Source organism: Notechis scutatus, chromosome 5, assembly GCF_049901735.1.
Source record: "Notechis scutatus isolate UNSWTSFEM ecotype Mainland chromosome 5, rNotScu1.2, whole genome shotgun sequence".
Taxonomy (NCBI): Eukaryota; Metazoa; Chordata; class Lepidosauria; order Squamata; family Elapidae; genus Notechis; species Notechis scutatus.
The window spans coordinates 63,177,661-63,191,946 of record NC_142013.1 but is presented as its reverse complement, the minus strand read 5'-3'; the positions used below and the strand labels follow the sequence as shown (position 1 = coordinate 63,191,946).

The 14,286-nt window shown below is 36.7% G+C and overlaps 1 protein-coding gene across 7 annotated transcripts in view; it reads right to left on the bottom strand.

Annotated features, from left to right (window-relative positions):
* Nucleotides 1-14,286, bottom strand: part of DMD (dystrophin) — a 1,185,061-nt gene that overhangs the window by 711,301 nt on the left and 459,474 nt on the right. For all 7 annotated transcript variants that reach the window (XM_087966867.1, XM_087966866.1, XM_087966869.1 and 4 more), the window contains exons 37-40: nucleotides 8,636-8,758; nucleotides 7,363-7,500; nucleotides 5,927-6,079; nucleotides 4,366-4,548 (exon numbers count right to left, since the gene is read on the bottom strand). In XM_087966867.1, coding sequence (XP_087822993.1) covers nucleotides 4,366-4,548; nucleotides 5,927-6,079; nucleotides 7,363-7,500; nucleotides 8,636-8,758 — 597 coding nt within the window. The remainder of the gene's footprint in view (nucleotides 1-4,365; nucleotides 4,549-5,926; nucleotides 6,080-7,362; nucleotides 7,501-8,635; nucleotides 8,759-14,286) is intronic.

Here is a 14,286-nt window from a genome sequence, read left to right as displayed (position 1 = left end):
TGCTTTGCATGTAATGAGTCTATCTCATATATTAGGTTCACCTTTTAAGTTGCATTACTGAAATAAATGAACTTTTGTACGATATTCTAATTTTTTGAGTTTCACCTGTATTACATTTTATGGACAAAGCAACACAAATGGTCTTCAATCATATTAATTATTCATAATAAATATGGAAATAAAGAACTGTATTGTAAATGATAAGAATATGTAACTTCTAACACTGGATTAAATTTATTTAACAGATTGTTTCAAATGAAACTATGGGATTGAGTGCTTCCATATCATATTTTCTATCCCAAATATAAATTTGTGTCTTTGGTTTGGAAGCATATTCTGTTTCATATTTATTCTAATTATTAATTGAAGTGAAACAAGTATAGGTGTGATTTCAACCATAGAGCTTAGTCAACTGGCTTAGTTTACAAAATACTACAAGAAGGGATCAGACAATTTTATTATGATGATGATTATGATGATGATGATGATGATTCACAAAAATGACAGTATACACAGCAAACGAGATAACCATGTCGAACACTTCCCAAGTGTTTAGGACTGAGTGATGTATCGGCGGATTATGCGAGCAGATCCCAGTAAGGTGGCTTTCTGCAGCTGACCAATGGTGATCTTGTCAGTGCCAAATTATTATTATTATTATTATTATTATTATTATTATTATTATTATTATTATTATTATTATTATTATTATTATTATTGTTGTTGTTGTTGTTGTTGTTGTTATTGTTATTGCTGCAATTTCTTGATGTGTTTTGCAAAATTCTTGGACATGTTACCAAGTGCCCTGATGACAATGGGTATCACTGTTACATGTTTCATCTATAACCGTGTAGTTTTGATGGCCAGGTTGCGATATTTCGTGATATTTCATGATTTTTTTCCAGTTCTTTTTCTTCGACTCTGGCATTCTCTGGTACAGCAATATCAATAAATTGTACATTTCAGACCTTGACAACCGTAATATCTGGCATGTTGTGTTTCAAATGGCAATCCATCTGTATTTGAAAGTCCCACAAGATCTTCACCATCTCATTTTTGATAACTTTTTCCACTTTATGTTCCCATGATTTTTTGGATACAGGTAGGGCGTATTTTTTACATAATGACCAGTGGATTAATTTAGCGATCATGTCTAGCTTTGTAGTCAGTTTGCATGATTTTGCTGCACTCACATATTAAGTGTAAAACAGTTTCAACTTTGTCATTGGATTGACAAATTGGATTGTCAGTGGATTTTTGTATCTTCACTTTCATGGCATTAGTTTGTAATGCTTGTTCTTGAGCAGCAAGTATTAAACCTTATGGTTCTTTCTTGATGGTTCCTCTCATAAGTCATGCCCATGTCAAGTTGTTATCACATTTTCCTTCAATGTTTTTCAAGTGCTGTCCATGCAAAGCTTTGGTTTTCCATCTATTTAATCTGTCATCCAGTTGTTTTTCCTTATATTCTGCCTTTGTTTCTGTTGTTTTTATAATGTTCTCCGTTTTCACAGCCTGAAGCAATTTTTCTGTACTTTGGTTCACATAATCATTCAAACTTCATTTTTCTTCTTCTACAGTTTGATGGATTTGTGATAGCCCTCTGCCCCCTACTCTTCTTTGCAGGTATAATTTAATTATGTTTCCAGAATTCAGCTTTGATTTTAATATTTTGCGGACCCTCCTGATGTATTCCTTTTGCGTTGACTCTTTGACTTTTCCATTCAAGATATTATCTGCTTCCAATATGCCTAGGTATTTGTAACCATTATCCTTTGCTAATGCTTTCATGATGCTTCCATTTCCCAGTTCTATTCCTTTTATTTTTTTTTTCCATTTTTCCTCACTGCATGGATAGTATAGCACATTTTTGAAGTCCAAAGTTCATTATGATGTTATTGCTGAACAGCTGAACTGTGTTGAGTATTGATTCAAGTTCAGTAGGGGTTTTTGTATACAGTTTTAAGTCATCCATGGATAGTTTATCTTGCCATGTTGTCTTGAGATTTGGTAGCCCAGTTTTGTGTTTCATAGGATTGTTGTCAGTGGAATTAATGCAATGTTGAACAGTAGTGGCGAAAGTGAGTCCTCTTGGAAGATTCCTCGTCTGATGTTGACATCATCATCATCATCATCATCATCATCATCATCATCATCATCATCATCATCGCAGATGATCCAGCAGTGGTGGAACTCACCTCCGGGGGGGATGAGTCTGCCTATTGAGATGGAGATAGACCGGTTACTTTTGTGCTGTGTAGACAATAATTTGGTCCTTAACACAAATAAGACCAAGGAGCTTATAGTGGACTACAGAAGGAATAGATCAGACCTTGATTATCAACGGAGATAAGTGGAGCAAGTGGCCAGTTTTAAGTTTCTGGGTGTTACCAAAAAAGAGGACCTGACCTGGGGTGCTCACATTGCAGCACTGGTCAAAAAGGCCCAGCAGGGATTATACAACCTGAGACTTCTCAGAAAACAACAACTGAATGAAAAAATGCTGGGGACCTTCTACCGCTGCACTATAGAGAGTATTTTAACTTACTGCACCTGTGTATGGTTTGCTAATTGCACAGTGGCAGATATGACAGCACTCCAGAGGGTTAACATCATTGCCCAGAGGATCATTGGTTGCCCTCTCCCCACCTTGGAAGAGCTTTATAGCTCCCGCTGCCTTAAGTAAGTTCAAAACATTCTTAAAGATCCATCTCATCCTGGGCATCCTATTTTTGAACTACTACCATCTGGCAAGATGGTACAGGGCAATAAAAACAAGGACAAATAGGCTGAAAAATAGCTTCTATTCCAGAGCAGTAATTATATTGAATTCTACTGTACAGTGTAATATGAATGCAATATCAGGGATTTTCAATGCCCATAACTACTTTGATGCCTAGTTCTATTTCACGGTCCAAAGACCAAAGTGGTGGCAGAATGCCAGAGGGTCAGGGAGAGTGCTTGAAGTGAGGGTGCCAGAGCTGGAATACCACCATGTTTAAGTGCCAATAGACACCTCCAGTGCTTCTGGGTGAGGCCTTGGATAGAACAACTTTAAAAACTTACATAGTAATTAATCAATTAATAAGTTAATCAAGCAGATTACCATAGATTTACTATTGTTATTAGGTTACCCAAAGTTTAATGGACATAGCTTCTCCTAGGTTTTAAATAAAACCATAGAAATTATCTTCCATATTAATTTCAGAAACTGCCACTTTGCCATTTTAAAGATCTATTGGTAGTGGAAGAAATACTACTTCCTATTTCTCTTTTACCTTCCATTCTCTCCTTGTAATCCACAAGATATCAACACGGATCACTTTTGAAAGAATAACAATGATTGAAATGTGAACCTTTAATGAATTAAAAAAAACTTTTAAAAAGACACATGAAGCAAATCCTTTCCCTTTCCTTCCCTTCTCCCTTCCCCTTTCCCTTCTCCTATTCTCCAATTTGTTAAAGAAAGCAACACCTTTCTCTGGTTTATTTTCAAAATAATGAAAAGGTATTTTATCAGTTTATTAATCTAAAACATATTTTATTATATTTCATTGTTTATTTATTGGTATTTTGTACATTTTATACATCCTAAGCCCAAGGACTCTTACATAAATATTGCAGACATATTTTCTAAAGCTGTTTGTTCCAAATAAAATTCAACTTAAAATAAGCACATAATTCCATAAAACCATATATAATTAATAGTTTCTCACAACATATCTTTGACATGGAGGATTTGTATTTATTAGTTGTACAAATTAAAAACTTGTATACATACAGATTAAGCAACTCTTTGTAGTACAGTATTGCTTTACTCATTTGTTGTTAAATATAATATAAGTGGGTGGTTTTTGTAAAAAGCAGAGAATAACATGTATGTTTCCTTCTTATTAAGTTGAAAAGAACCTATGTTACATAAATAATACAATTAAAAACCCTCATTTTTTTCTGACTATCTCTGAACATCAAAAATAAATAAAAGCTAATTAAATTGTGCATGGGATGACAGATTGAAAAATAAATACAGTATTTCTCAGTTTGCACATGTTAATTGAATGAAATAAATATATGGCAAGCTGATAGCTTCAAACTGGTAATCATGAATAAAATGAGGCAACAAAAACAAGATTCTTTTTGTTTAATGCTAATATATTGTTGATTAAACCATTTCCTGTTTTATATTAAGGGCATTATTAGAGAAAAATCATATAAGATGAATTATTTATTATATTGTAAATAAAAGGGATCTGAATTGTTGGCCAGATTCTCTATTTCAGACACATCATTGTGAATCCTCAATGGTAGTAGAGTTTTGTTAGTAGTAGTATTTGCAAACATAAATGTTTGCCAGGAATAACTCACAATTTGTGCATAGTTGAGTCTTCGAAACTGAGCAAATTTGCTCTCAATATCTTGCCAGCGCTTGCTGAGCTGTATCTGGGTTGGTTCCACTGCTTTTGCAGCCCCATCCTTAGACAAGCGATCAGCTTGCCTCTGTACAATGTTCAGCTCTTCCTTCTTCTTCTCCAGTTCTCGATCAATTTCCTATTGAGCAAAACCAATACAGGGCCCAGGAAAATTAGCTAACTAGATCATTAGTTCCTAAGAATTAGCAAAATACTTTTGTAGAGGTATTGTTAAAAAAGAAGAAAAAGAATTTTATTTTAAAGCCTGGGTTAACATATAAACAAAAGAAATCCAGAAGTGCTCTGGATTATACACCTCATTGATTTTAGATATTTGAGTGAATATATGCTGGAAATGTGACACCATAGGCCAAAATATTAACTGTCTAATATTTATATATTTAGTCTAATATTTATATTTAGCACTGTGTGATAACTAACTGGAAAGATTACCATAATACTGGAATCACATACTAAATATCCATACTGATTGTCAACTAGATGGCTAAAGGTTTTTTTTTTAAATTACTATTGGAGAGAACATAACAAAGAATAAAGCAAAAGAAGACGATGAAAAATAAACAAGACAGTTTTTGACAACATATAAACAAATTTTTAGAATTTTGACCATGATTTATGAATATGTTCTGATGAAAATGAGTGTGTTGCTAATATGAAAAAGAGTTCAGCCATTTGTTCATCTGGAATAAAGATTAAAAAATCAATTATTATTTTTCTTAGAAAGTACTGTATATACTCGAGTATAAGCCTAGTTTTTCAGCCCATTTTTGTGCTGAAAAATCTCCTCGGCTTATACTCGAGTCAGATCCCTCTGAAAAAAATGGTGTGGAGTCGGCCTCCGGCGGCAGCGACTCCCAACAGCCCCACCGTGAAGGGAAAGGCAAAAGCGTTTTGCCTTTCCCTTCCCGAGGCGGCGGGACTGGGGCGGCTCCGGCGGCAGCGACTCCCAACAGCCCCAGCCGGGAAGGGAAAGGCAAAAAGCGCTTTGCCTTTCCCTTCCCGAGGCGGCGGGACTGGGGCCGCGCCAGCGGTAGTGACTCCTGACTCAGGGGCCTCCGAGGGAGGGGAAGAGAGTGACTCCTGCCTCCGCTGTCATCATCATCTTCTTCTTTTGGGTTAGTGAATCAATTAAACCTTTCATGATAGTGAGATCGTTTCCCAAATTAATTATTTTTATTTTTGAAATTTACCAGTAGCTGCTGCATTTCCCACCCTCGGCTTATACTCGAGTCAATAAGTTTTCCCAGTTTTTTTGTGTAAAATTAGGTGCCTCGGCTTATATTCGGGTCGACTTATACTCGAGTATATACGGTATTTGAAGTTGGCACATTCAACATATATATTCATCTAGGTACAAAAAGTTCCAACAAACATCATCTCAGTTACTTAAATAGCATTAAGTGATGAGCTACTATTATTTATATTAATTACTCTTGCTAGGCAACAGAGAAACATATTTTATTTCCAAAAACAAATACAATACTAAATGATATTACCTTTAGCTTATGTTCATCTATGGGATCTGACAGGACTGACATTTTTTTTCCTATGTCATCCAGGAACTTCATTAAATCATCTGCCTGCTTCTTATATTGATACCACTGATGTGAAATCTCCAAAGCTTTTTTCCTTCTGTCTGATCTCATATCCTGTTTGCAATACATATGTTTGTTATGAAAAGTAATATTTAAATGATTTATAAATACTGTATGCAGTATGGAATGGAGAAAAATTGTGGATATGTTATTCTATGAATTATATGAATTATAATAATTTATGAATTATTATGAATTATAGTAATTATAATTTTGAATGCAAAGTTATACTTTTAAGTAAACCAAAATATTTTCTTACTTCACTATACTTATAATGTACAGAGAAATGTATTTTGGAACACACATTTCACACATATAAAAAACTAGAATTAGCAGCCTAAATTTTGAAACAGAAATATTAACAGGCAGATTGATGCAACAATGAATTTTCCAAATGCTAGCATTTTATGCAAGAAATACTTATATACATTTAACTGCAAAATGTTTTATTTTAAATTATAACCTGCTAATAGATGGAAGTCCAGAGTGAACTTTAATGTGCACATATTGCCTTCACTCAAAAATTTTAATTTTAGATATTCCAAAGTTTATTAAAAAGAAAGAAAAGAAAATTTATGTGAAGCAGAGATACTTTGCTTGTCCTTTAAATGCAACTCTAGGTTTTGATTGTCTTTTGAGTATAAAATACCGTGAAACAGAAGTTTAGTATGAAATTCATTTTCAAACCAAACGATTTATTTCCCAATTACAAGTTTAATTATTGACTATGGCTACTTCTATTTTCTATTTCAGAAAATTATATGCATGCTAATAATTCATTTAATGCACCAATTTAATATGATTAACATTTTTATTTTACTGCCTTTGACATATGTTAAAATATTTCCTAAAATTCAATTTTTAAAATTTGAAATTTACTTTACTTTGCTTTAATTTGATTTATTTCTTTTTGCCCAGAAGATTCTCTCTTCTACTCTTCCCTTCCTTCTCTTCCCTCTTGTCACTGATCAAAATGAATAAACTAAAATCTAAAAATGATTTACCAAATCATAATAATAATATCAGTAAGTAATTAAAAGTTATCCAAAATATAAATTAACTTATCAATGATTCCAAGAATATTATGCAGCATATATGTTATATATTATTGATCTTTATCTACAAGTTTTCTAAGAAATATATTTAAAGACATGAAAATAAAAATGAAAGGCAGAAATAAAAGGAAAATACCAATTTGCTGTCCTACTTATTGCCTTGTGTGCCCACTCTTAAGAAACATAATTAATTATAAAAGTTTAGGGTCTTCATAACTTCTGACTTATTACATATGCAACATTTAGAACTTCATTCAGAGCTGGAAAGGTTGTAAAATCTACCTTGAGAGCATTATGTCTGTTTTGCAACAAATGCTGTTTCTTTTTTATTTCTTCTCTTTTTTGTTCATCCTTGATCATTTGGTGAAGCATATCTCCACGTTGAAGCAATTCTTTTATAGTGCCCTCATGATTGTCACTCTAAGGGTAGAAAAATAGAGATGTTAGAAGTAGAGATGACAGAGGTAGAGATAGAGACGGATAAAAAATTAGACTATAGCTTTGGATTTACTGTATAAATTTCTGTAATGTGAAGATCTCCAAGGCTTTTAACATTCATAATACAAATTCCAGTGCTATTGCAAGATACATGGAAAGTTATAAAATATGTCTTAATTGTCTGAAAAGGTTTAAGGCATCCATACTGCCCCTCATGCAAACCTATTTTGGAGGTTGCTACTTTGAAAGGATAGCTCTGCAAAAGGTATGCTGGTAGGCTGAGCTTGGCTTTCAGGATACTGTTGTTTAAAATGAGGAATACTAGAAATAGAAAGTTTTATAATACCTGCATGATAAAGCTATAAATAGCAACTTATGCTGCACAAAATAGAATATATTCTGCCAGGAAAAGGAGTTCATAACATGTGTAAATTGTGTATTTTCTCCTCAGGCAATTAATATGCATACTCTTCTCCTGACTGGTGCTTTTACTAAATTAAAAACAACAACAGAGGAATTATGAAGGGGAATTTTATACTTGTACTCATCCGGCAAGCAGAGGTTGGTGGAGATTGGTGGAGCAAACTGTGTGTATAACCGTGTGTTAAATAATATATAAGAAAATAAACTCTATATGTATATTTGTAGACCTATATATCTTGACCTATATGTACACTTTGAATGGCTGAGATGCACATTGGTCTGCCATATTATGGATCCCTTGAAACATTTTTATTAACAACAAGCAATCCTGAGTAGCTACTACATGGGCAACAGTTGTAAGGATTTGAGATATACGTATATGTATATGTATATGTATGGGTAGGTGTGGGTGTGTTTTCTGAAATGTCAAATAGGATATTTCACTAATCCAGACCTCTTTTCTGATGATTATAAAGAACAATCAAGTGTTCTTGTTATTGTAACATTGAAATTATTGCTAAAATGTAATTGTGCCAATGTATGAATGTCACATATAGTTTTATAACATTTAAGAATGCTGACATTTATGAACTGTCTGGTGTTAAATGCAAATGCAGAAGTTCCTAATTTCTGCTTCAATATTTTTTCCTTTTCCATTCCTAGTTCATTCATACTTCTATCACAACCAATTTACCTTATCTTTATTGAAGTCTTCTTCTTTCAGATTCACCCCCTCCTGAATTTCAGCCTCCAATGGTTCAAGCAATTTTAGTATGTCAAAGTTAAACTGCTCCAATTCCTTCAAAGAAATGAAGGGCTTAAAGGTTGGAAAATAAGAACGGAGAAAAGGAATGGACATTTATTAGTTTTTCTTCACACTTTTTATTATGGATATATCTCATAAGCATATATGCATTGCTTCAACTGCTAAATTAATTATCTATACATTTATTTTACAAACTACTATGGTATGTATGTGTTGAATATGCATGATGCTACATTTATATGGATCACGTCATATGCAAAGTGGAGTCTGATGTCAGATTCCTCTTATTGGTTTCAGCCACTGGCGCAAATATTGGAGGCCCATCAGTGGCTGAATTGTTGGACAGCGCTGGCTATAAAAAGCCAGCGCTGGCCGTGTTTGATGCTTTTTTATTCCGGTTGTAAATAAAGAGTTTCTTGCTATCCTGGGTCTGCTCCTTCCTCATCCAGCCAATCCAACACTGGCAACGAAGGTGGGATTCTGAGGAAGACAAAGGACCTTGTGGGGCACCGTGGCCATTTTCCAGCTGATTCATGAACCCAATCATTCAGATCGACAGTGAACCGACATGGCCCACTGACCCCTATCAATCTCATTCAAACCAACCAAAGAGAAGTGGTCCTTATATATGGGAAGATTCAACCTGAATCTGGTGGTGAATGGGATGAAAGCAGAATCCGACAAGAAAAAGAAGGCTTACTTCTTGACCTATTGCGATTCAGAACTCTATGAACTAACCGAAGCCCACATTGCAGATGAACTGGATATTGTCTCTTGGGACAAACTGCAATGAGCATTGAAGGGGCATTTTGACCCTACTCCATTGTATTTGGCAAACCAGAACGACTTCTATATCTGGAGCCAAAAAGAAGGGGAAAGCATAAGCGACTTCATGGCTGCACTAAGGAAACTGTCAAAGAACTGCAAGTTCTCAAACGCCAAAGAAATGATTCAGGATTGGCTAGTCCACGGCTTTAAAGATTTAACCCTGCAAAAGAGACTGTTTGCAAGAGAGGACGTCTCGTTCAAGCAGGCTTTGGAAGAAGCAAAAGCTGCAGAAGCCTCCGACTCTTCTGCAGCCTGAGTCAAGGGCAACGGCAAGATCCACACCACCCAGACCACTAGGAGAACACCACATAGTCCATCCAGCTCCGAAAGCAGCAACAGTGAGAAGGAAGATGTCCATCACGTGAAAACCAGCAAACCCGAAACTGCCAAGAGAACCAAGCCATGCGGAAGCCGCAGAGGAAATCATCCTCGGTCCACCTGCCATTTTAAGGAGGCAATCTGCAGGCAATGCGAGAGGAAAGGCCACATCACAGAAGCCTACAGAGCCAGCCAACCAGCGGACACACCTGGTTGTGGGTGAGCTGCAGAACATTCTCCCCAAACAGACCATACAAAAGTCGGAAGACTTTTGTCACAAAATTTAAAAAACAAGATGGCGGCTTGGAAAAAGAAACCCACCATACAATCGGAGGCTACACACACGCTCGGTGGCACACACAGACACTATTGAAACCAACAAATTTCTCACCGAAGGAAGGATCGATGGAACCCTATGGTCGATGGAAGTGGACTCAGAATCTTATATATCAATGATATCTTGGACGGCCCTCCAGAAAATCAACCCTGACATCCGCCGAAGCCAGCTTCGGCCACAATGGATAATATTAAAGGACTACCAAGGCTATAAAATACCGGTCCTGAGAAAGAAAATCTGCCACGTGGAATACGGGGATTTCAAGGGATCCCTACCACTGACCATTGTGGACCGAGATCTGCCCAGCCTCCTAGGGAGAGAGTGGTTTGTGCCGCTGCAAATCAGCCTCACCGGCATCCACGCAACAGCGATAACCGGAGTAAGTGTTGGAGAGGATCTTGATGTTTTGGAAAAGGAATTCTGGGACATTTTCAGCAGCGAACTGGGCAAGTATAAGGGGACCCCGATAAACTTTAACATAGCCCCTGTCCAACTTAGGTCCCGGAGAGTCACGTGTTTGTTTGTTTTTTGAAAATTTTATTGATTTTTGAAAACAAACATAAACAAACAAAACATAAAAACATAAAAAATCTTTTTTGAAAGCAGAATAATCCCGGGTTACATCTCTTCATACAGACACAAATTCAAGTTCATGCTCATTTTTATATTCCATTCCATATCTTATTACTATTCTACAATTTCTATATAGCTTCTCCCCTCTTTTAACTTTCTTAATTTTATTTTATTTATTTCATCTCAATTCAAATCATTGTACTTATATTCTTTGTCTGTCCTGTTTCAACTGTTTACTATCTTTTCTCATTGAACAAAATTTCTCCTGTAATCACTGATTGGAGTATGACGCCTTTATATCTTTCCCCTAAAATTATAAAATTTAATATAATACATAACTTCCGTTCGGATTCTGCTTGGTACATTCTGAAACTACACACTGTATTTTAAAAAAAGAAAAAATTATAAATGTATAATATAATTAAAACAACAATCCATACCAATTCAATTCTATCATTAATATTAATATTCATTTAAATCTTAACGTTTTACACATTACTTTTCAGATAAGTATCATACTTCTATGGGAACACTTATAAACTTTCCATAGTTAATTCCCCCCCACTTCACTTATATTTTATAAAACATTGAGTAATTAAAATGTTCCCGTTCCTTCCTAATTCAATTCTCTCATTTATTTTATTTCATTTATTTTGTTCGCAAAAGTTTCACTAAATTACACTGACTATTTTATCCCACTTTTTAATCATACGTTGTTTCAAATTTTCTAACATTATTTCTATTACAAATATAACAATACAACCTTATGTACCTTCACAGAATCCCTTTTTCAGTTAAATTTTCACCCATTATCTCTGAATAAGTCCTGTTTCTTTATATCTTGCTCCAAACCTTTGTAACTTCTTTTCCTTTCCTTCTTCCCTTTCTTCTTCTCTCTCCCCTTTTTACCCCCCTGTCTCTCCACCTCCATTTCCCTCTTCTGTATTCCCCTTTTCTGTTGCTTTCCAACTTTATATCCACTTTTCAAATTATTTTTCCCTTTTTTGGCTGTTTTTTTAAGTCTTAAATTCTCCATTCTCTTTCCCCCCTTTCCCCTTTCTTCCCCAGATAGAGTTACTTGTTCATTAAAGATGGCTTCTTCTTTGTCCCACTCTTCTAGTAGTGCAGTCTTTTCTTGTTGTTTCTCGTAGATGCAGATCGCTGTTTCTAAGAATTGAAAAACGGAGCCAAAGAAGCCCTTCCCTTCTTGTGTCTCTTCTTTATATTTTTTAAATTCCATTTTCAGTTCATCCATAAGTGATGCCATTGTAGAATTTTTTTAAACAGCCACCCAATTGTTTTTAGTCATTCAAATATAATATCCAAAAATCCCCAAATCCCCAAGCAATCCAAATACACACAAGCTGTTTCTTTTTACACTTTCTTCTTTCTTCACTTTCTCTTCCTGGGGTTACTATTTAATTCCAAAGTTCCAGTTAAAATGTATCTTTTAGAAGTCTTATTGAGATTTTACTTTAGGTTCTTTTGAAGTCCAGGCAGTCTCCTCCTTCCAAATCCTGCCCTTATTCTTTTCCTCTCCCTTCCTCCTTATAGAAAAAAAGGATTTTTTAGTGTCCATAAATCTTTATTGTCCCTTTGGCATTTAATTATATTTTCAGCTTAATTACCTATTAGTGCCAAAGCGGATTTTTCCGATTTCTTATTCAGCTCTCTTCATTGTCAATGTGAGGAAGGAGAGTGAAGAAAAAAAACCTTTCCCTTTCCACTTTCATTCGCTGCTTCCGACTCTTCTTTGGGAGCGATGTTATCTTTTATAAAATTTAAATTCCAGGGTACCTTAGTTGTTGCTTTTTATCCCAGTCAGCCAAAACTTTCACTTCTTATCTTCCTCCTGCACTTTCTTTTCTGGTTGAGTGCTTCTTTGAGGTGGCCATTTCTGACTGCCACTCCTACCGCCTTTGGGAAAGGGAGTTTGGCCAGCTGAGGAGGAGAGATGCGGCTCCCCTCGACCCTGCTGGCAATCTCCCCCCTCTTCACCACCTCTATGGGGTGGCTTAGCCCCAAAGCCAGCTGGCTCGGGGCGCTCCAGCGGCGAGCCCAGGCAGAAGCCGTGCACGATCGCGGATTCCTACCTGCCGCCGAAGCCCTGCAAACCGGAAGTCCCTAGAGAGTCACTTTTGTTCTGCAACCCAAGGTTGAAGAGGAATTAAACAAACTGGTAACTCAAGCAATCCTTGAGCCGGTACACCAAGCAAAGTGGGAGACTCCTATAGTGACCCCTGTAAAGCTCGATGGGTCAGTCCAAATCTGTGGAGACTACAAGAGTACTCTGAACCTTGTGCTTCAACAGAGCGCATATCCGGTACCCATAGTCCAGCACCTACTACATTCGTTGGGCCAGGGCAAGATTTTTGCTAAGTTGGATCTAGCACAGGCATATCAACAATTGCCTGTGGACGCAGCCATCACTGAAGCCCAAACAATCATAACCCATAAGGGCACATTCAAGTGCAACTGGCTGCAGTTTGGAGTTAGCATAGCCCCCGGCCTTTTCCAAAGCATAATGGAAAGGCTGCTACAAGATTGCCGGGAGTAGTCCCTTACTTCGACAATGTAATTATCTTGACTGAAGACAAGCCCCAACTAATGGACAGAGTCCAGAAAGTATTAGAAAGATTCCAAGAAGCGGGACTCAAGTTAAAAAGGGACAAATGTCACATTGCGGTACTGAGTGTAGAGTTTTGGGGCTTCCAAATCTGACCCACAAATGGCAAACTGAAAGCAATTAAGGAAGCCCCCATCCCACAGAATAAAGGGGAACTCCAAGCATTCTTGGGATTGCTAAACTTTTATAATATGTTCTTACCACAGAAGGTGACCTTAGCGGAGCCACTACATAGATTGTTGGATAAGAATACAACTTGGAAGTGGGGACCCCCCCAAAGACACAGCGCTGGCAGAAATAAAAAACATTTTAACCTCTGACTTAGTCTTGATGCAATATAGCGAGACCCTGCCACTATGGTTAACCTGCAACGTGTCTCCATACAGATTCGGGGCAGTTCTGAGCCATAAACTACCAAATGGAAAGGAAGCCCCCATAGCTTATTCTAAAACTTTGTCAAAAGCAGAGAGGAACTATGGCCAAATAGACAAAGAAGCCCTCGCCGCCGTAGCTGGGGTGAAATGCTTTCACAAATACCTATACGGCAGACACTTCGAGTTGGTCACTGACCACAAGCCACTGCTCGGCATTCTCTCAGGAGACAAACCCACACCCACCATCTTATCTCTGAGAATGCTAAGATGGACAGTTTTCCTGGCAGCATATAACTATAGCCTTCTACACAGACCAAGAAAGAACATTCTGCATGCTGATGCACTAAGCAGGTACCCCCTGCCAGATCTAGTGAAAGACCCTGCCCCCGCGACTACTGTATTCCTTGTGGAACATTTCGAACCGGGTTTAGTAATGGCAACGGAGATCACAAGACTCACCGCAAAGGACAAAACGTTGGCGTGAGTTTTGAACTGGGTATGGCAGGGGTGGCCGAACAAGACG